Here is a 24,025-nt window from a genome sequence, read left to right as displayed (position 1 = left end):
TTGCCAGAACTTCCATATGACAACACTTTCAAGTGACACTCCCTGCTTCACTGCAGCATGAAAACGAATTTGGAAAGTGAGTTTATAATTTTTAAAAAACTACAGAAATCCAGCCAAACTAGATTGCCAGATTTTAACTCTGCTTAATCTCCTTTCTTATTAAAATGTCATTGCTTCCTGCAGAAGACAGGAATACATGACAGCTGGAAAAGAAACCCAGGAGGTGACCCCCCAAAAGGTGCTGCTGGGGGGGACGGGACACACACACACAATGTTTTATCAAGCCTAACAGTTTCTGAGGAATGTCCTCTTCTTTCAGAAGTGACTACAAAACAAATCATAAGAATATAACAAGAGCTCTGCTGGATCATGTCAAAAGCCTATCTAATTCAGCATCCTATTTCTCACAATGGCCAACCAGATGCCCACAAGCAACATAAGAAGACAATAGCCCTCTCCTACTGTTGTTTCCCAGCAACTGATATTCACAGGCATGATGCCTCCAATACTGGAGGTAATATTCTGCAATCATGTCGAGTAGCTACCGAGGGCCTTACCCTCTATGAATTTGTCACCTTTTAAAGCCATCTAATTTGGTGGCAACCGCCAATTTCAACTATGTGCTATGTGTAGAACTTCATTTTGCCTGTCTTGTACCTCCCATTACAGTAGGGCCTCGCTTTACAGCGTTCTGCTAATACAGCGGTTTTCAATTGTAGAAAGGCCCCACTCCTACGGCGCTTGTTCCGCTTTTACAGTGGTTTTTGCTTGTCGCGTGCCATTTTCGTCACAGGGTCCATTGATAATTTCAGGTGCCTTTTCCCAAACCTTTTACAGTTTTATAATGACTTTTTTGATGTGCAACAACCAAAACCGAGCACAGCATTCCAAGTACAGTCATATCATAGATTTGCATAAAGGCATTACAATTTTGGCCACACAACATTATGTACATTTAAGCTACTACAGCTTAAAACAAGACCTGGAATGTTTTACAAAATATTTCCCCCCTACTGTCCCTCCTCCTGATTTGCCATTTAGTTCAAACCCTAGGCATCCTCCCCACTGGTTCTCATTGTACCTGACAGCAGATCAGGCGGGGGGGGGGGCTGTTCCCTTTTTTTGTATGCTTAGCAGTCTCTGAGATTGCAAGTATAGCAGCTGATAAGCAGTAGTTTCTGGATTGTAGCTCCTGTTTTATTTTAAACAACTTTGGGGAAAACATAACATCCTAGAGATAGATATGTACATCTTAAACATTTTTATGAAAGAATGAGACCACCAATCCCCCTACAACAAATATTTGAAACCTAAGAGGAAAGACCAGTCTAAACCAATATTTAAGTACATATTTTCAAATGTAAACTGCAGATTTGATTTCACTTTGATTGGAAGGGCAAGGCAACCAGATTACATGGGCACCCCAGCTAGATCATTCAGTAGGAAGAGCGGAGATAATACAAATTACATTCTACTTTGTATCTACAACATGTGCTTTGCTTTCTATCACACAGAAATACCTGTCACATGTACTTCTATATAAGGATGAATAGGCTCTGTGTGTGTCTATTTTTTACCCAGTAAGTGTTCAGTCTAACCATTTGAGTCCCACCATTAAAATGGACATCTAGGTTCTAGAATGTTAATGGTAGCTGATGACAAAATAATTACCTTTGCAACACAGTTGCTGGTATATTTGAGTTGAGCTACATTTCAGAAAAGCAGGAGTTAGGGACTGTTCCTATTTATGGCAGTTTCCATGCAAGCTCCTCCAGAGTATGCAGAGGCCAGTAGCCAGGCTCCACAAGCACATGAGACCCACAGATTCAAAGCACTTTCACATGGGGGCAACGCACAACCACTGCTCTGAGGGTCAGTCAAAAAGTTTTGTCAAAACTGTATTTGCAAACATATTTTATTAGCCAAATTTTATACAAGTTAACACTTTTCAATATAACCTCCTTATGAAGCTACATATTTTGCCCCACTGATTTATTTATTTTACAAATTTATACCCTGCATTCTTGTCAAGACAACTTATAGTGATTAATCACAAATGAAATGGATACTTTATTTTCAAAATCCCTTCTTTGTAAAAGCTACTTTTTGGTCTTCCAACAATGATATCACTTTAGTTGTCAGGGTTTCATCATTAGATAAAACGCATGCCAGAGACTATCTTGTAATTTCTCAAGATTATAATGTAGCAAGACTTTCAATGTCAGAGTGGTGGTTGTTTGAGCTGCCAATTCACTAGTGCACACTGATGCACTACTGTGGAGCAGAAGCTCCTATAATGAAGTATTCCTCTTGGTTTTTATTTTCATTTCTGTATAACTTAACATCTACTGCAATGGTCTCATAACTAACTCTCATCCCATTCCCAAATTCGTAAGAAGTACACCTCCGCTATCTTCTCCCCCCCCCCAAAAAACCCCCCACAAAGCATCACCTTTCCAGCTGATTTCAGGATGCTGAACTTCTTTGCTGGGAGTGAGCCAACAATCACTGCATGCCGGCTCTCTTTGTTGCTCAGATTGTAGTGATAGATCTGCATTCATTTAGAGTAATGATTTTGTTGAAGATTTTATCTGAATCATTTTGCATCCTGTTCCAGTGGTTCAGGACAATGACTCAAAACATATCTTTGTGTTCCTATGAACAATCACGGAACGCACAAGCTGGCCATGTAACATTGAAATGAGTGATCCACTGTTAAATGTTCAATCTGTGCACTACATATTCAATGGACACTCAATGATCCTCTATGACCATGGATTTCACTTTGGCCACCATTTCATTATTATGGGGAGTTGCAGGCCTTCCACTTCCTGGGTCATCTTCAAGTCTCTCACTGCCTTGTCTTAAATTCAGCTGCTCACTGTCTGACACTGTGGAATGATGGGGCAGATCCACCACAGTCATATTCAACAGACGTTGGTGAATGTCTATGGTATTTGCCCCTTCTTTTGTCAAAACAAAAAACCAAAACAGAACTTGGTTTATTTCACATATCTTCAATGGAGAAACAGTTAAAAGCTATTTTAATTAAAGTTTGCAGAACGTTTCCAAATGATGTAACAATATGTGTTGTTACTACCATAAGAGAAAATATATTATTTTGACAAAACTGTTTTGGTGGACTGTGTCTAAGTGTAGCAGGTCATAAGGTGTGAATACCTGTGCTAGGCCTTTTCTCAGATGGAGCTGCAAGGCACACCAGTAAAAGACTAATTAGCCTTTGTAATTTCACTAATTGGAAATAGTACTGGGTAACACTCAACTGATATTTAAAACAAAATGATTAATTCACTCCCAAAGCCTTTCACAGTGATAGAAGCCATCAATAGGCTTAGAGTACAATTCAGATGATCAACTGACACACCATCCTATGTCCAACATTATTATAGAAGGTGCTGCTTTACAAGACTTGTGAGCGCAAGATGTTAAGCTATCCAGTTCTTAATAAACTTTTTCTCTAGTAAAAGAAGGAGTAACTGTGCTTCCAGTCTTGGGTGGGAAAGCTGGTAATAAACAGTGTATAATTTTAGGAACACCAACCAACAGACTGAACAATACCAAAATGTAATGACAGCATTTCTTATAGTTGTTCACAAAGAAAACCATGTGTTTGCTGGCTGTAGCTAATCTAGTGTGCAAGAGAAGTGCTCCATCCCTAGAAGAAAATCAGTAAACTCCAGAAATTAAAGAGACCATGGAGCTGAAGTCCAATTCCTGCAAGGCAAAGAAGCATGTGGGTTTTGGCTGGGTCTTTCCCTTCTTCTCAAGCCCACCCAGCATCTTGCACTAATAAGTCACATGGAAAGACAAGACTTACAAGTGCCACCATGCTACATCCAAAACATAGGTGGAATCAGCAGGAGCAGAAAGGAAGTATGAGCAGGAAATCTGATCTGCAAATTCAGAATCACAGCACACACACATACACACACTCACACACAAAGGGCTGGATTGAAGCTGTGTTGTTTTTTCAGTCCAGGGATCAGAGTAACTCTGTACTTGTCCAAATTTACAAGATTTTTTTTTTAAAAAAGAACACTCCAACTAAACTGAAGTAATTTAAAAACAAACAAACATCAAATGTTCTTTTCAAGGCAAGAGGCTAAAGGTGCCTAGAACTTTGGCTGATATAAAGAAACACGGCCACTAAGGCACCCAGAGGCTATCTGACAGTGCGTCGGAGAGAACTTGGTGGTCAGGACCACATCACTGTGCGAGTAGAGTGAGCGGATCTCTTGCAAGGGGGCGGCTTCTTTGGGCAAGCAGTCAACCAGTTCGCTGCACTGAGTGTCAAATCCCAATAAGCGAATCCCATAGCCATGCGGGGAGGCGATCATTCGGCCATCAGGGCTGAAACAGAGTTCTTTGATGTAGCCCCGGCCAACGTTGGCTTCCTCAATGCAATGAGTCAATCGGAGGGAACAGCGAGGAGAAACTGGCCGTACTGGAGTTCCTTCTTGGAATTCATAGACACAAGTCCACTACAGCAAGGGGAGAGGGGAAATAAAATTAATCTACATTAACTACCAGTTAACCTTACACATGTGCGCAGAAAGATATAGCCATCTATGAGGAGGCAAGAAATAATGCCTTTCTGGATTATAGCAAGAACTCATCTAGCATTCCAGAAGTGGCTATTCAGTTGCCTATGCAAATTTTCCTATCAGAACTGCCCTTGAGTACTGTTTATCACCTGTATGTGGTATTCAGAAGTATACCCTCTATGGATATAGAGCAGGGGTGGGGAACTGGTGGCCCTCCAGATATTGCTGGACTACAACTCCCATCATCTCTGAGCATTGTCCACACAGGCTGGGGCTCATGAGAGTTGAGTCCAAGTTTCTCTACCCCTGATATTAAGGCTCTATTCAGCTATCATAACCAAAGACCTATGCTCCACAAATTTTATCTAATGCAGTGCTTTGCAAACTGCAAATCCAACGCAGAGGTGTGTCCTCGTGTTCCTGGGCAGGCCTGGGTCCCACACTGAAGGACTGGTTTCCATTTCCAGAGATTTTCTTTCACACCAGTCTGACAGCACACTATTACTGCTGCACACCCTCTTTAAGAGACAGGCTTACTCCCTGCCTCCATGCCATGCTTACATTTTATTATTCCATCCTTTTGAAGATGTATATCCAAATTTTCAGTTGAATGAATTTCAAAGCGGATTACAATGGTTTGTAATAATAAAACACACAAGTATGCACAACTTCCAAACCCACGCTGCAGCACACCTTTGTCCCCTGGTTGAAATTTTCTGCAGAACTGTAAGACTACTGACAGGATATTCTTACATTTTCTGTTGCAGAATGGGAAAGTAGAGCTCAAAGTAGAGTTAGTTGACAACTAGGTCCCAAAAAGTTACGCTTATAGGTGGGTCCTAAAAGGTTAAGAAGCACTTTTAAAGCCAGCCACATCTTATGGTAGTGAATTTTGTTAATTATGCAATGTGTAAAGTGCCTCCTTCTGTTTATCCTGAGCTGCCTTCTAATCAAATCAAAGCAGGCAGCATGGGAATACCTGCATCCCTCAGCTATTTCACACAGCAGGACATGAAAGCAGCTTCAGAGATGGAGACAACATAGCAAACCAAATGCTTGTCTTTATCATAAACGTCCAAACTGAGTATACACAATATGCACCCAGTTGGGATATGTGGCAAATGTTATCGTTCAAAATCAGAGCTGGATACACAGAATGGCCTAGCTATACTAGAGAGGGGGGAAAACACCAAATCCCATCTTTCTATTAATTTATCAATGGAATGATGCTTCACTCCCACCCCAGGTATACTTTTAATGCAAGAGAACTCAATTTTATCTTCAAGAAAAGAAAATGGTCAGCATACATGTGCTAACCACACCCACCCCACTTACCTCTTGGTCATCAGTGTTACTTGAGCACCGAAGAAGCGTAGCCCATCCCTTGGGATGGAGCTGCAGTGATGTAATGCAATTTCCCCGATCTCTCTCTCCAGGAACTTCCGGGGTTAAAACCTCAAGACTATTGCGTGGAGATCCACCTATGGGGATAGAAAGTATCACTGTCACTACCACCATTCATTCCCCACTCTGCTCAATAACCACAGGAAATGATGGACCATAAGCATCATGACATGAATGGGGGACTAGTAAATTGCAATGTGTATATGGATTATCTACACATGGCAAGTCAGTTGTCTGACTCTTCACTCATCGTAACCACGCAGATATGAACCAGTCAATTAGCTCAAGTGAATATGCAAGGCTGGATTAACTTTCTTGAACCTGAACGTAGGAGACAGTTTTCAGTTTCTGGGACATCCTTGTTTTTTAAATAAAACAATTTGTTTTAACGCACCTTCTCGCTGGGTGGCTCGTACCATATGTTTCTCAGACAGTGGGATTGTGTCACTCTGATGACATGGTGACCCAGCACTCCTAGGACTGGATGATGTGGCAGATCCCAGATCTGGGAAGGAGAAAGCAGTCCCATATAAAACCAAACATATATAAACAATATCGTCCAGCCACTCCATCTCACTCTCAACACTTCACTGTGGAGGTCTGCTAATGTGAGAGCCCAGGGAACTAACTGAAGGGTTTTCTGGGGGGAGGGAACACACTATTTAAGTTTGTCATTTATATTCTATGGTTGATAATAGTTTATATTAAAATGGTTACTTGCCCTAGCCGTAGATGAGGAAAGGAACAGAAGTTTTTAAAAATGTACAAACCTCTTTAAAGCAAAGGTTTACATCCTGTTCCCAGGAGCCCTGGGCTTCCGGAAGCTGATCAGGGTTCTTCAATGAGTAGATCAGCAATGGTGAACCTTCCCTGAAAGGCATCTTGCTCACACCACTACCAACGTTCCTTCCCCAAATGCAGCAGCCACAGAGCACATTCAGTTCACATGAGGCAATGGGGGGAGTCACAGCAAGGACTATACATGAACTGTGAGCATAAGCCCTAGAACATTCCCCAGAATCCTCTGCAGCATGTAGAGGATTTGAAGTTGACAAGTCATTACAGAAAGGTTGGAGAATTCATTATGCACAGCACTGCTCATCCACACTAGCTGTCTCTTGTTAGGTCAATGAACAGTAGATATGACAGAAATATATTAAAACCCAAGGTCTTACCTGAACTGGATGTTGTTCTCCTAGCTCTTAAAATGGGATAGCTGACAACCTCTAAGGATTTGGTTAAGTCAAGATCGTGCAAGATCAGGAGATACCCAGAAGAGGTTGAGATCAACATTTTAGAACAGTCTGGTGTCAACCTCATACGCATGAGAAAGCGGGTGTGAAAGAACTTCTTGTGAGGACAACCATCTTCTGTGCACCTGGGGAAAGAGACACCTTAAACCTCATCCACTATCATCTTCTAGTTTTAAGAACTCCAGTTCTCAGCCTTACGTTTAAAGTGACATTTATCTTAATATTAATATAATGCTCCTCTTACCTCCCCCCCTTCCACTTCAGACAATATGAGAAAGAGATAGGGCTGGTCCCACTGAGTCACCTTTCCATTCAAAGTTTGACAGTAGTGGATCAGCTTGGGCAGGTGACATGGATACAGAAACAGCTTTAGCCTGGTAGCAGCTCACAGCCAAAGACATCTACTTCACAGGTTCTAAGCAACAGCAGGCCTTTGCTGCCTTTTACAGGCTGTAGAAACAGTGTCTCAGTTGTGACACGCATAGGGAGAGAGACATTCACCTTGGCCAAAGCCAGACTGCATTACTGACTGGAGTTCAGCTATACCCAAGCTCCCAATTAACAGCAGCTGTGGGAACTGGGGACCTTGCAATGGCTCTGCTTACAAGGCAAGGCCATTTGAGCCAGGAAATTTTGCACTTCCATATCCAGCTACACTGGATGTTTTGGTGTGAATACTGGAAGTCTGTTGAGGCCAAATCACAGTTCAAATGGCCTTTTATTCCTTCCTTCCTTCTCTTTCATATGTTCATTGTTCCAAATTTTGAGGTTTAATAGTCACAATACTGTGTAGTAGTAATTAACTCATTACTACCTCAAGCCATAGGACTGCTTAAGTACATAGGATTGTAACTAAGCATTTAAACTCCCTCTCACACTTTAGAAAGATCAAGGTTTGCTTCAACTGGACATGCTCATGTTCATGTCTATAAAGTGAAACCAGAGTTATATCAGTTATATTATATTAAGGGGGACGTGTTGGCTTACTGTGTACTCGGGGGGGGGGGACTTTGACCCAACCCTTTTTTCTACACACATAGCATTTGTTTGATTTAGCCTATGCACCAAGTTTGTGCAACTTTGAAGCATACAAAGGGAAGCAATTTTAGACATAAGGTACAGAATAAAGCTATTTCAGATCAATAGGCATACATTCTCATCAACATTTCCATATGAAGACAGACATCAATGCCAAATTTGTTTACCTGTTGGTATCCCAAATGATAACATTTCCATCAAATCCCGATGTTACCAACAATCTTGTATTAGTGTCGTATTCAATGTTCTTTACCCAGCTGGTGTGACCATGTAAAGTGCACACTTTTGTATCTAGCTTCCTCAGATCCCAAAGTGCTATGGTAGTGTCATCAGAGCAAGTTGCAAACAGTCTGTTATCAAGAAATCTACAAATAAAGTGGTAGGAGAGAGTTTCATACTTGGGATTCATAACAAACCTCCCTAAATCAGCCACCAAAAAGCAACACTCAAATGACAGCAAGATACACGGAAAAATATCAGGATACTATGTTCAAAACATGTCAATACAGAAACACAGACAGACATTGTTGGGTTGGAGGTGAGCATTTGCGAGTTAGCAGTTTAAGAAACAAAACAGAGATTTGGAAGGTTGCCAAAATGCATTCCTATGTTTGGATTACTTTCACCATCCCTTCAACACTCATCTATTGCAGAGCTTCAAAAATGCAAGATTTCAATAGAATATCATGCTATTCTCTGCTGCAATGAGCAATGCAAAATGAGGAAACTTCTGCGCATCTTTAGGGAAGACACACACAAAAAATTAAAAACACTTGTTGCTCTTAAGTAGCAAATTTGGTGGTGGAGGGGACAAATTGATAACTGCAGTTGAGGATGGGTGAAGGAGCGTACAGAGGGAAGGGCAGGGAAAAAGAAAAAAACTACAAATGAGGCCACAAAATAGTTGGTATAAGGCAGCTTCCTGTGTTCCAAGTCAGACCATCAGTCCATCTCGATTAATATTATCTATACCAATCAGCAGAAACTCTCCAGCATTTCAGATATGAATCTTCCCCAACTCTCCCTATGCTGAGGATCAAGCCTGGAGCCTTCTGCACACACAGCACGTGTTCTACCACTGAGCAATGATCTCACCATAATCACTCCAACTAGGGCAGAAGTGGGCAATATTTGTGAAGATGACGGTCACATTCCCTCGGGGAAACATACTGGTGGTAGGTGGGACCAAAATAAATAGTGTGCAGGCCACATCTCCCTCTCTCCCTCTCTCCATTCATTCACAAATATACACAAAAGCACCCCATTCATCCACTGATCTTCTTTTCCATCATTCTCTCAACTTCTAATTCTGTCTCTGTGACATCAATCTCAACCCATCCATCACATCAGTTATTTTTATCACTCAAAAGGTTACTTTCAAGTCCCTCTTGCCCCCATCTATTCTTCTACACTTTTGTTACCCTAGTGAATTTTACATAAGACTCTGCTCTCCTCTCCATGCAACCCCCCTACTCTACAGCCCCATCCATGCACTGAAAGTACTGAAAACAAATGAACATTTCACTTTGTGCAGCCAATGCGCCCCCAGCATCTCCCCTTTACTGCAGCGCCATGATGGAGCTGCTGCTACAAACAGAACATTAACAGAGATCGTCAGGCAGATGCTCTAGCCACGACACTCTCTGGTTGGCCTATGTGTGCTCTTCTGTTTCTCCAATGGTAGCAGAAGCCAGTCCAGAAGTCAACCCACAGAACATGGGGCCTAAGGTAGCATCCAAATGGTGGGCTGGAGTGGGTATGTGTATGGGAGAAAGAGTTGGACAGCCTATGCAGCCCTTTGGTTGCCCACCTAGGCTAGGACAACTGGCTGGAACCAGACTAAATTTGCTGAACTTAAGTCCTATTGATTTCAGTGGGAACCAAGTAATAATTAACTTTTCACACTGATTTCAATGGGACTCAACTCACTTAGTCTGGATCCAGCCCAACTACATCAACTAATAATGACAGTGTTTTAGGAAGGTGTTGGTTCAGATATATTTCAGTCATATTTGAGTTTTGGTTGCTTAGCATCTCTGTATACGGTTTCTTTTTAGGGAAATAAACAGAAAGCAAAGATCTTTCACTCCTTTAGAATGAATTCAGGGAAATATACATGTATAGAATTAAATGCATTTGTGATTAACACACATGCTCAGAAATTTATGCACTAAGTAAAACTAACCAGAAAACATTTTATTTGTCTCCGTAATTCATTAGTGCAGAATTTGTATAGTCTCAGTATTCTCAGTTCAGTCTTTTAATTGCTCAGGCCTGCTTGGAGACTACCCAAAGGCATCTGGCGAGTCAATATGAGAACAGGATGCTAAACTAGATGGGCCTTTGGTCAGATCCAGCAGAGCTCTTCTTAGGCTTATGTTATGTTCTTATTTCTTTTGCCTATGGTCACATCCCACTATTAATTCCCTCAGAGTGATACTAGTTCATCCTGATAATCGCTGGATATTGAGCCAAAAGCCACAATACTTAAGTAGCTTAAACAGGGAGAGTCATTATCTCCAAGAACCTCTGCAGGACGGCGATACTTGATATGAGAGCACTCATTAGCAGAGACATGCACATCTCCAACTTCTTGGTCATAGGAACACTTTCCAGAGGGTAGCTATGTCACAGCAAAACAACAAAGCGCCTTATTTATTTATTTATTTATTATTTGAGTTATATCCCTCCCTTCCTCCCAGTAAGAGCCCAGGGTGGCACCTTACAAAGAACTCAAAAGCTTATGCCATAAAACATTTGTTAGTCTTTGAGATAAGGAGCGATTCTTATTCTGGGGCCACAGGAATGTTCTATCCAAGTACAATCATATTTGCTACACTCTTGAGGGCAAGTATTTTGTGTGAATGGAGTTATGATGCAGTCAAGAGGAAAGATAGGCATTTCTTGATGGTATACGGCCATTATGGGAGCAGTACTTGTTGCACTAATACTGGAAATAATACCAATCCTATACTAATAGAGAAATCATTATCTGAATGCCTGTCCAAGAGGGAGGGAACCCCAACATTTGCAGAAGGTACCAAACAAACAAACAAAAAATCCAATGATAACTAAACATGTGAAGTGGCCACAGACCACTGAACGTCTGTCGTGGCAGGCAGGCAGGAGAGGGAGAATGGCAACATGATGGTGGCGGAATAGAGTATTTTAGGAAAGGGGTTATCTGGCCGGCAGGCACACAATATTTTATGGTAGGTCCCATTTGTACATTAAGAAGGCAGTTCTCTACATTCCACCACAAACTAGCTTCATTCCAGAAATAGAATTCAGGGGTGGACTGTGCAAACAGGGTCTGCCTCAGTTTTCTGTAGGTGTGAATGGGCAACAGCGCTTTGAGTTATGGCTTGGGCTGCAGCAAAAAATGAAAATTAGCACAACAAATCAAGTTTCTAATTGATGGGAGCAAAAAGAAAGATAGGGCTGATTTGGTTGTCACTACAGCATGAGACATGCACATCAATGCTTTCAGAGTTTAAACAAAACAAGTACTGGATTTTGAAAGATCTGCAACTGGTTTTCATTTCCCAGCAGACTAACCTGATATTATTTACACAGTCCTCGTGAGCTTCAGAGAGAGTTTTGATGTGCTTTGAAGATATGGGATCAAAAAGCAGGACTTTTGTCTGTTCACAAGCAACAGTGAGCACTGACCTGGATAGGAAAGAACAAAAGAAAGGCTATTACGCACAAAGAAACTCAACACCCTCTCACTGACATCTGCTAAAGAAAGAAAAAAGAAAAAAGAGAGTGGTTTCCCTCTTTAAAGGTGTACAGAGAGCGAGAGAGAGAACCGAAACAAGAATAATGGGTCCAAAGACAGAGTAGTTCCATGGAATGGCGTACAAAATTTCTGTGCACTGGGTTTTCTAAATAGAGCCAAATCCATTTTCTCTCATTTGCTTCAATATAATGAGACCTGAATCAATTAATTAGATAACATCAACTGATCACATGTTATGTAACTACAGTCAAACGTTCCATGAAACCAAGAGTGTTCTTGTGTAGGTGGCAGCCTGCCTTTTTATTTATTAATGAAAATATTTATAACCTGACCTATTTCAGATTGAGTACAGTAATATATTTAAAACAATTATTCATTAACAAATCAAAACAGGTAAATGAATAAACAACAATAGGGGTATGCGTCAGATTTAGACGAATCCCAAATCCTGAGCCTTGGAGAGATTTAGGGCTTCTCAGAGACAAAATGGGACCTGGTATGAGGTGGCACAAGGCAAAGCGGGGGGCCCTATAGCATCTCATGGCACCTCAGTAATTCAGATGTCAAAAAAATGATGCAGACAAGTGTCTACTAAAGGCAAAACTAGCGTCTCTAAGCTTACCATATAAGGAATAATGCCAGGATAGGGGGATGCCCGAGAGTGAAAAAAATAGCACCACCGTGACTGACAAGTCAAGCCTTGTAATCAGAAGGAATGATTCTCAAAATCAACTTTAAAAGGTGCTTAGCACAGAAGTCCCTGAACGTATTTGTCTACAATATGGCAAATTTCTTTCCCAGGGGCACCATTCTCACGTCTGTAAATTTTAGACCAATTGCCCACAAAACACTAGGGGAGATGAAGTGACCCCCACATCAAAATTGTAATGGCTGCCCTTGTCATTCATTGGTGATCACTCATGGCCAAGTAAGATTGTCTTCCAAGATAAGGTCTTTAACGGTGAGTCCGTAAGTGACTGTGGAGGCCAATTCTGGATCCACGCAGCCTTCCACAGTGAGGACATAGGTTTCCAGATGGAAGATGGTCACGATGAGGATTTGCTTGATGTGACTTCCGCTTAGCTCGTTTGTCCCTTTTGCCCTGTACTCCTGCTTCTTCAAAGTCCATAGCGCCTTTGATAATGGCCGACCTCCAATTGGGACGCTCATGGGCCAAGGCTTCCCAGTTCTCGATGCTTATGTTACATTTTTTTATATTAGCTTTGAGAACATCTTTAAACCTCTTTTGCTGTCCACCGATATTCCGTTTTCCATCCTTAAGTTGGGAGTAAAGTAGCTGCTTTGGAAGATGGTGATCAGGCATTCGAACAACATGGCCGGTCCAGCAAAGTTGATGTTGCAGGATCATTGTTTCAACACTGGTGGTCTTTGCTTCTTCCAATACGCTAACATTAGTCTGCCTATCTGCCCAAGTAATTTGCAGAATTTTCCGGAGGCAGCGTTGGTGGAATCTTTCAAGAAGTTGGGAGTGGCGTTTATATATGGTCCATGTTTCACAGGTGTACAGTAAGGTCGGTAGTACAATGGCTTTGTAAATAAGCATTTTGGTCTCCCTGCGAATATCCTGATCCTCGAACACTCTACGCTTCATTCGGGAGAATGCGGCACTCGCAGAGCTCAGACGATGCTGAATTTCAGCGTCGATGTCAGCTTTTACAGAGAGATGGCTGCCAAGATAAGAAAAGTGATCGACATTCTCCAGCGTCGCACCATTAAGGTGGATTGATGGTGCTACAGAGGGATTGGTTCGCACTTGCTGATGAAGCACTTTGGTTTTTTTGATGTTAAGCGAGAGGCCAAGCTTTTCATATGCTTCTGCAAAGACATTTAGGATAGTTTGAAGATCTTCCTCTGAATATGTGGAGACTATGTTATCATTGGCATATTGAAGTTTTATGACAGAGGTTGTAATTACCTTACTTTTTGCTTTCAGCCTACTGAGATGAAAAAGCTTTCCATCTGTTCGATATGTGATTTCCACGCCAGTGGGAAGTTCCCCCTCAACAAGGTGTAGAATCATGGTGATGAAAGTAGCAAATAAGGTCGGAGCAATGACACATCCCTGTTTGATGCCTGATCCCACTTTGAATGGATCACTTTGAGAGCCATTGTTATCCAAAATTGTTGCCGTCATGTTGTCATGGAGGAGTCGCAAAATATTCACAAATTTATCAGGGCATCCAATTTTCAGAAGGATGGTCCAGAGAGCAGTTCGATTTACAGTATCAAAGTCAGATCAATAAACGCCATATACAGAGGTCGGTTTTGCTCCCTGCATTTTTCTTGAAGCTGTTGCGCAATGAAGATCATGTCCACTGTTCCCCTGGAAGGGCGGAAACCAATTTGGGATTCAGGGAGGATGTCTTCTGAGATAGGTAGGAGGCGATTTGCGAGGATCCTTGCAAGGATTTTACCTGTGGTAGCAAGAAGAGAGATGCCTCGGTAGTTCCCATAATCTGTTCTATCACCCTTCTTGAAAAGAGTAATAATTATGGCATCCCTAAAGTCTTCCAGGATCTCCTCCTTCATCCAGATTTTTTTTGATGAGCTTATGAAGTTGTTGTGTAAGTTCAGGCCCACCTTCTTTAAAGACTTCAGCAGGAATCCCATCAGGTCCACTAGCTTTGTTATTCTTCATTTGATTAATGGCTTTACTGACTTCATCCAAATTAGGGGATACTGCAAGCTCATCTCTAATTTGTTGTTGCGGGATATGCGAGAAGACCTCATCAGCCATAATAGAGTTACGATTAAGGAGGTCATGGTAATGCTCTTTCCAACGCAGTGCAATAGACTGTCATTTAGATGTTTGGTACCATCTATTGAACGTAAGGAATTTGTACCATAATTTGTTGGTCTGTAGATGGCCTTTGTGGCATTAAAAAAGCCTTGTGCATTATGAGCATCTGCCAAATGCTGGATTTCTTGAGCTTTCTTTATCCACCAGGCATTCTTAAGTTCTCTAGTTCTTCCTTGGACCTCAGCCTTTGCACCGGCATAGATTTTTTCTTAGCAGCACAGTTAATGTCTTTTTGCCATATCTGGAAGGCTTTCCTTTTCTTGTCAATGATATGTTCAATCTCACTATCAATCTCATCAAACCAGTCCTGATGTTTCTTAGTTTGGTATCCAATAGTTTGTTCACATGCTGCAATAATGGAAGTCTTCAGTTTAATCCAGTGTTCCTCAACGTTTCCAGGAAGTTCCATAGGTAGACGTTTCTTGAGAGTTGTTTGAAAGCAAGCTCACTTAATAGGATCTTGAAGGGCGTGGATGCTCATTTTACGCCTTGGTTTTCTTCCTTGGAGCCTACGTTGAGGAACAATATGAATGGCCATAGTGGATCGAATTAATTGGTGATCTGTCCAGCAGTCATCAGCACTCGTCATGGCCCTAGTGAGGAGTACATCACGATGATCTCTGGCACAGACAATTAACAATTACGTAATCCAGGAGATGCCAGTGCTTCGACAGAGGGTGCTTCCATGATGTTTTAAATTTATCTTTCTGGCGAAAGAGTGTTTGTAATAACATGATTATGCTCTGCACATTTAGTCAGAAGTAGAATTCCATTCAGGCTGTTGTTGCCAACTCCTTCTTTCCCAATGGTTTCTGGCCATAAATCAAAATCATGCCCATCTTGCATTGAAATCGCCCAGGAGAATAATCCTCCTTAGGTATCTCTGATAAGATGGTGTCCAGCTGGGTATAAAAATTTTCCTTGATGTCTTCATCAGCATCTAATAGTTGCCTGCTGGTTTTTGGCGAGTTTTAATCGGAGAGTTGAGAGTTGTTCATTAATGCCAGTAGGAACTTCTGACAAGAGCTTCACAAGATCATTTTTAATAGCAAAGCCTACTCCATGTATTCGTCGTTCTTGTTCAGGCAGTCCTTTCCAGAAGAAGGTGTAACCTCCTTTTTCTTCCTTCAATTGTCCCTCTCCTGCTCCTCGAGTTTCTTGGAGTGCTGCTATGTCAATATTAAAACGTCTCAACTCCCTCGCAATGATGGCAGTCCTGCGTTCAGGATGTTCACTATCTGTATTGTACAGCAATGTCAGTATATTCCACGTTCCAAAGTTCATTTGTCTTTTGCGACCGCTAAATAGTGACCCCACTGGACGTGGTGATCCAGTCGGAGAGAGATGAAGCAGACTATGTTTAGGGCACCTTTTCTAGCCCCCTCCCCATACGAGGTGAGCAGAGTGGATCCTGAATAGGACTGCTCTGTAATGGATACAGCTGCCGAACTGCTCAACTGCCTTGGTCCTTGAACCAGGACAACTGAGTCTGTATCCACCGCCCATGTGCCGGTCCATGACTAGGGGCTTCCGGATTTCACAGTCCTGCCCCCATTGCCATTCGCCAATCACCATGGGACTTTTGGTTTGGTTGGAAGACACCTGTGCGTGAATTTGTTTTATGTGGGGAGATCGGCGCACGACGATCAACACACAATCTTGACAGAAAAAGGCTTGTATCTAATAGCATGGATACCACAACGACTGGAAGTCTTTTATCTGCTGCAGCCTTCATCCTCCTTCACAACCATTGCAACATACACATTGTTATCCTCTGCCTGTTCTGCCATTGAGGATTTTCTTGGATCGTTCTTTGTCTGGTTCATCTCCCTTGACCTTACCGCCATGGGTACTGCTGGGAGTACATGACTCCCGACGGCATCGCTCACAGGGTTCATTGGAACACGCAAGCCAACTCACCACTACAAAGTGACGATCCAGCGAGGGGGCTGCCCTTGTGGGGAAACCACAGCAGCTACCCTTCTGCAATTTGGCAGGTTTCATATCTGAAACCAATTCTGCCCTCAAATTGAGAAGTGATAGAAGTTTTCTTTTCCTCAGTGTCTAGCACAAAGCCCCTGCAGGTATTTTCTTGTAATTTGAAAAGCTTTATCCATTTAGGAGGTGCTACTATGACTGGAAATCTCATCCATCACTGTTAAAAAGATAAAAATTTGCAGTAGCTTTTTTAATAGTCTAAGTGAACGAGGACAAGACAGAGTGGACACAGATGGACCTTGAGCCTAATCAGAAAGCTTATGAAGCACCTTGGATTTAGGTGGACTGTCTTCTGAAGTGCTAAATTGGGTCTGTACCAAATCTCACTGCTGGTGCACATAACTAACAAACAATCGTAACACAAAGAGCAGCTGGCACAACAGAGCTAAATAGCATCATCTGATAGCAAAGACAAAGAATGAGGGTCCTTTCCTGCTCTCTCTGCAGGACTCAGGCATACATCCACATGCTTCTAGGAGCAGATATTTCCTTGCCCTGCACTAAAATCATAGCTACTTTTTAAAATTGGCATGTACTGCTGCCCTGGACTCCTACTGGGAAGAAGGGAGGGATATCAATCAGTCAATCAATCTTTGCGTATGCATATTTCATTATCTCCCTACCCTGTAAGCCTTTGGGCTGTCTCACGTAACTATTTGTATATGTCCTCCACTGATGATTGGGGGGGGGGTCATTAACAGGCCCTGTGGTTGCACCATTTCACCATTCCACCTCCCCAGTTCTCCACACCAAAAGGACAGCTGAATGCCTGAACTGGGAGATCCCACAGTTAAGCTTTCAACATTTAAATCATCATGATCATCATGATCATGATCATGATCATGATCATGATCATCATCTTTATTTATACCCCGCCATTTTTCCAAAACTGGAACTCATGGCGGCTTCCAGATAAAAAATACATATAATTAAAAACATACAAAGTCTACATTAAAATAAGATTAAACTATTTCCAATATTAAAACCATACACACATGTAGCTGAAAAAGTTCAAACTAGTTTAAAAATGATATAATAGACATTAGCAATGCAGCACCCTTCACGCCCTATCCTTAGCCTTCAATTCCAATTAAAATATTATTGCACTTTGTATAAATATCTAAAGAAGAGCAATATCAATAGTATAATGTGGGTCACAGGCCTTTGACCAATAAGTCTAAATACATGGTTGCAATGTCTTAGTTCACCTTTGACTTAAGAAACCAGGGGAAATGTGGCATATTCATACAAATGGCAAATTTTCTATATGTCTCAATGTTCCACAACAAAAAGGTAAAAAATTAAGTGGCAATCAAAGCACCACTTAGGCAGTAGAAGAGATGTTGCTGTATTAGCACGAGTGGACTCCATTTTGTTCTGGCAACTGTAAGCTAGAGGCAAGAACAAAATGTATGCCTGTACTTCGCCAAGAACATGAAACAACCTGAGACAGGAAGACAGTTATCCATCTGTGTTCCAAGCAGTCTCAAAGCCCCTATCTATAGATGAACTGTCACTAATCCTGAATGACAGCACACAGCCTTGCATATTAGCTTTGTGAGCAGAATGATAAAAATATGGTATTTAATGGATCTTTGAAAGAGGCTGAGATCCTAAAGATTGCAGAGCATCTACTGGCTGTAATAGGACTGACTGCCCATATCAGGAGTAAGTTTTTCAAAGTCTATTCCAGTGCCATGGTAATGGTATACATTTAGCTATGCAGCACAGCTCACTGACATTAGACAAAGAGAATAGATTAATGTACTTGAGTATTGTATTGTATCAAAGAATCAAACAAATAAATTATTTACTTTTACACAATTAGAAATCAGATTGGCGTGCTATCTCTCAACAAAGTGTTTCATGTGACATTGCAAATAAGGGATTGGACATACACTGCTAACATGCACAATTTTTTTCTGAATTTATGCAACGTTATTATGTGGACTTTCTTCCCTGATGAAGAGGCAAGAGGTAGTAAAAACAGTGTAACTAGTAATGTTGAATGGTACTCAGTTGTCTAGGACGTATACTTCAAACAATGGGAGCCTCTTAGATTCAGGTGGTATTCTGCACTTAAATAAATCAAATTCTGCAAAACCGGAAAGCCTATGTTATTTTAATGCAAATAAGCTTATTATGTTAATTTTCTTCACTTTGGTGCAGACACTGTAGAGAAGCATATACAGTGCCTTGCAAAAGTACTCAGACCCCTACTGCTCTCATAATACTGGATTACAAATGGTACATTGTAATTTCATTCTGTATGATATTTTATTTTGAAACACTGAAACTCAAAATCAATTATTGTAAGGTGACATTGGTTTTATATGGGAAATGTCTGTAAGAAACATAAAAAACTGAAACATGTTGCTTGCAGAAGTATTCAACCCTCACACATTAATATTTGGTAGAGCCACCTTTTGCTGCAATAAAAGCTTTAAGTCTTTTGGGGTAGGTATGTACCAACTTTGCACACAATGTCAGAGGGATTTTGGCCCATTTGCTCCAGGTCATTCAGGTTGGTTGGACATCGCTTGTGGACTGCAATTTTCAAAGAGCGCCACAGATTCTTAATGGGATTGAGATCAGGACTTTGACTGGGCTACTGTAGGACATTCACCTTTTTGTTCTTGAGCCACTCCAGCGTTGCTTTGGCCTTGTGCTTGGGATCATTGTCCTGCTGAAAAATGAATTTCCTCCCAAGCTCAGTTTTTTAGTGGACTGAAGCAGGTTCTCTTGCAGTATTTCCCTGTATTGGGCTCCATCCATTCTTCCTTTGATTTTAACAAGATGCCCAGTCTCTGCTGATGAGAAGCATCCCCACAGCATGGTGCTGCCACCACCATACCTCACTGTAGGGATGGTGTGTCTTGAGGCATGGACAGTGTTAGGTTTGCACCACACACAGTGCTTTGAGTTTTGGCCAAAAAGCTCTATCTTGGTCTCATCTGACCACAAAACCTTTTCCCACATCACAGCTGGGGCACTCTCATGCTTTCTGGCAAACTCCAGATGTGCTTTCAAATGGTCCTTTTTGATTAACGGCTTCTTTTTTGCCACCCTCCCATACAGGCCAGTCTTATGCAGAGCTCTTGATATGGTTGACTGGTGCACCATTACTCCACTCCCAGCCACTGAACCCTGTAGTTCCTTCAAAGTGATTGTTGGCCTCTCTGTGGTTCCCCTCACAAGTCCTCTTCTTGTATGAGCACTGAGTTTTGAGGGACGACCTTTTCTTGGCATTTCCTTAGTGGTGTGATGCAGCTTTCACTTCCTATTATTGATCGAACTGTTCTCACTGGGATATCCAAACACTTGGAGATTAGTTTGTACCCTTTTCCTAATCTATGCATTTGTATTACATTCTCTCTCACTTCTGTAGAATGCTCTTTGGTCTTCATGTTCCTTCTGATCCACAGCCTGACCAATGATCCTTCAACAGTGGGGTTTTTATCCTGACAATGTGACAGCAACTTTAATGGTTCACTGGTGGAGGTCAATGGTAAGGTAATGGTGTCCTCGATAGGGTAATTTCTTTCATCTGTGTAAACTGGGAGCTCCCACAGTACAGGGGTGGAATACTTATGCAAGCAACATGTTTCAGTTTGTTTCTTACAAACATTTCCCAACATAAAACCAATGTCATCTTCCAATAATTGATTTTGAGTTTCAGTGTTTCAAAATAAAATATCATACAGAACAAAATTACAATGTACCATTTGTAATTCAGTAATATGAGAGCATGGGTCAGGGGTCTGATTACTATTGCAAGGCACTGTATATTCCATGTCTGAAATATAGAGAACTGCTACCAGTCAGTGTAGACTAGGGGTGGGAAGTCCTGTCCAAAGGATAAGATGCAGTCCACAGCCAAATGTCATCCAGCCTACAATGCCCTTCAGCTCTCTGGATGCTAGACGTCTGCTCCTGTCCCTCCAGACTACCCTTATCTCTTAAGAACACAAGAGCCCTGCAGATCAGATCAATGCCTATCTAGTCCCACATCCTGTTTTCCATAATAGCCAACCAGATGCCTGCAGGAAGTCCATAAGCAACACAGGACAGCATTAGCCCTCTCCACCCAGTGACCAGTAATGAGAGGCCTGCAGCCGCTAATCCTGAAGTAGAACAGTCATCATAACTAGTAGGCACAATTGCTTCATCCTTCATGAATTTGTCTAATCCATTTTTAAATCCATATACGTTCTGGCCATCATCACATCTTGTAATAGCGCATAATTAAATACAGTACTGAATCTGTAGTACTTCCTCTTGTCTGTCCTGAATCTTTTATCATTCAGCCTCACTAGATCATTCCCCGATTCTAATTTTGATATGAAGAATAACCTCCCTATCCAATTTCTCAATTCCATGCATAATTTGACACTTTATCTATCATCTCCCAGTATTTTTTTCCTAAGCTATAAAGCCCCAAACGTTGTAAGCTTTTCTCATAGGGAAGTTACTTCAGCTCCCTGTTCATATCAATTGCCCTTTTATGCCCCTTTTCCAGCTCTACAATATCCTTTTTGAGGTATACATTATTCCAAGTGCAGTCACACCATGGATGTGCATTTGCTGCCCTGGGCTCCTACTGGGAGAAAGGGCAGGATATAAATTTAATAAACAAACAAACAATTAATTTCATGTGTATAAAGATATTGTAATGGCAGCTTTATTTTTTTTCTTTTCCTAATGGATCCAAACATGGAATTTCCCTTTTTTCCACAGTAGCTGCTTCAGGGGGGGGGGGAACTGAGGGAAAGTGTTGGGAGCCACTTCCCAAAGACACTTTCTTGATTTATGTGCCTGCTGAACTGGCTCCACACATCCAACAGGCACAGACCTGGCCCCGAGCTGGATGGGGAAGGTGGAGGCTTGTCTCTTGTAATTCACTAGCTTGCCCCTTCAATCCGGCCATGGTGCTGGCTCTTGTTCACAGGCCTTCTGCAGCAGCACCTCTTTTGCCACTGCAGTCCAGGCCCGGTCCTTTCACTTTGCCAGCTTGTGGGGCAGGCTTTGCGGGCAACACCATCTCCAGTTCCACTTTCCAGGCCTAGTTTCAACTCTTCCTCCTTTTCTAAGTGTGTGACTGTAGGTAATCAGAAGACATGGCACTTCAGTGGGAGTTGCTGAGTGAAGTTGCCAAGTCCAGCAGGGGCTCACTCACGTGGCAGACAGCCAGTCATGCCAGTCCTCTTGGAGAGTAGCTGCTTTTCTTTGCTACTGAGCACACTCGAAAGACAGGCGCAAGTTTCCCAGTGGAGGGTTGCAGCACCATGGGTCCTGTCCACACCATACATTTTATTTATTATTTAATTTATAACCCGCCCTTCCTCCTAGCAGGAGCCCAGTATACATTTGAAGTATATTTCCACCATTTTAGCAGTTGCAGCTTCCCCCAAAAAATCCTAGGCTCATTAAGGGTGTTGGAAATTGTAGCTTTGCGACAAACTACAGTTCCCAGGCTTCTTTGGGCAAAACCATGACGGTTAAAGTGGCATAAGAGTGCTTTAACATATGCTGCAGATGTGACCTTGGTCTCGCTTCTCATGCAAGGCTGTGGGTTATGCTGCTGCTCCTACCTACTTGAGCATCCAATTCTCTTCCCCTAATCAACCACATGCAACAGAGATCTTGTCCCACATGTGATAAATGGCACCAGGATCAAGTGGGGGATGATGACACTGTGGCTTGTTCCATAAAACTCAGAAAGTCTACTTGCAAAGCTGAATGACCCACCAGTTGCTATGTTAATGGACTTAGCATTAGGATCAGGTTTTGCCAAGCATCATTAGTGGAGGGGGATGAAGAATGCGAAGGGAGAGTCGCAGAGAAGAGATGACTCCACCCACTGGTTATCTCAGGCATCCAATTCACTTCTCCCATGAGTCAACAACCCTTCATGGAGGAGGGAGTTCCCCACTCCTGGTATAGACAACACTAAGTTAGATAGTTAGACCAATGGTCTGAACTGGAACAGTATATGTTCCTGTTACTAAATAACACACAATAAGCACTGAAGTTTAGATTGGGAAGAAATGTATTTATGGATAGGAAAATTAGAGATATTAAGGCTCGCATCACGTTTCTATGGTGAAAACTGGGTGAAATAACAGAAAACTGCTGAAAGGTACAAGTTCAATATATCTCTAGTTGAAATAGGACTGAAATGAAGATGGATTTACAAATCAGTTGATAAAACAAATCCCATCTTTTTTTTTCATATGAATGTAGGTCAACATCGTGTTATCAGCCCTCATGTAGTTTATGAATACTGCATTTCTACTTTCGTGTTGGCATACATTTCACAAGTCTTGTGGGGCCAATTACCCAACTGCCGTTTCCCCAACAGTTTCACAAACAGGCACAGGAGGCATAAACATGCAATCTACATTGTAATGCAATATTTCCAAAAATGATTGAAATATGGAAATGAAAGTCGGTAAGCAGGTTCAGGGTTTCAAGTTTCAACACCAGGTCGACCCATACTTAAGGGACCGGGTGGGTGGGAGAAGAAGGATAAAGATAAGAATAAGAAATATCGATATCTCGATATCTATCGAACACTGTGACTTATAACAATCCCAAGGAGACGGGCAGTGACGAGCGTCGCGGTTCCCGAGATCTACACACTTGTCTCCCCCTCGCACCGTTCCCTCCCCCTTTCCTTTCACCTTACCCGCCAGGGGAGTATTCCAGATTGAAGACGGCACCGTGCGTGCGAGGGATAGGGGAAACCGAGTCGGCGGGCTGGATGGCGCCATACAGCCCAGTCATAGCCCGGAACGTGTCCCTCGCCGGCTCCACGCAGCGGCCCCCATGGCCCAGGCGCCGCCCGCGCACCCAGGCGAACAGGCTCCCCCCGGGCACAGAAACTGGTGCGGAGGAGGAGACGGAGGTGTCCGGGGGAGGCCTCGGTGACAATACCCGGCGGGGCGACGTTGGTGGTGGCGGCGGCGATTGGTCTCCCTCGCCCCAAGGTGGCCGCTGTGGGGTAGGGCCCCAGCGTCTCCTGCAGCTCATCCCGACCCCGGCTCTGCCGCCACCGGCAGCAGCATTCCTCTCTCACGCCCTCCGGCCGCCACCACCTCCCCCCACTTCCGGTGCGGTGAGCGTTCCTGAAACGGCGCCGGCCAGAACCTCGAACCCAGCACGAGAGAGCCGCCAGGATTTCTTTCCCACCAGGTAAGACGCG

At 42.5% G+C, this 24,025-nt stretch overlaps 1 protein-coding gene across 1 annotated transcript; it reads right to left on the bottom strand.

Moving 5' to 3' along the window:
• Positions 1 to 1,897: 1,897 nt before the first annotated feature.
• DCAF10 (DDB1 and CUL4 associated factor 10) lies at positions 1,898 to 24,025 on the bottom strand. The gene is made up of 7 exons (XM_061634516.1): positions 23,510 to 24,025; positions 11,819 to 11,932; positions 8,428 to 8,625; positions 7,145 to 7,347; positions 6,364 to 6,474; positions 5,901 to 6,046; positions 1,898 to 4,502 (listed from the first exon to the last, which is right to left on the bottom strand). Exons 1-7 carry the CDS (start codon positions 23,851 to 23,853, stop codon positions 4,134 to 4,136), a joined length of 1,485 nt encoding a protein of 494 aa, XP_061490500.1. The 5' UTR covers positions 23,854 to 24,025; the 3' UTR covers positions 1,898 to 4,133.

The sequence above is a fragment of the Rhineura floridana genome, chromosome 1, assembly GCF_030035675.1.
Source record: "Rhineura floridana isolate rRhiFlo1 chromosome 1, rRhiFlo1.hap2, whole genome shotgun sequence".
In the NCBI taxonomy this organism is placed as follows: Eukaryota; Metazoa; Chordata; class Lepidosauria; order Squamata; family Rhineuridae; genus Rhineura; species Rhineura floridana.
The sequence above is the reverse complement of the archived record's forward strand: the minus strand, read 5'-3'. Positions and strand labels throughout refer to the sequence as shown.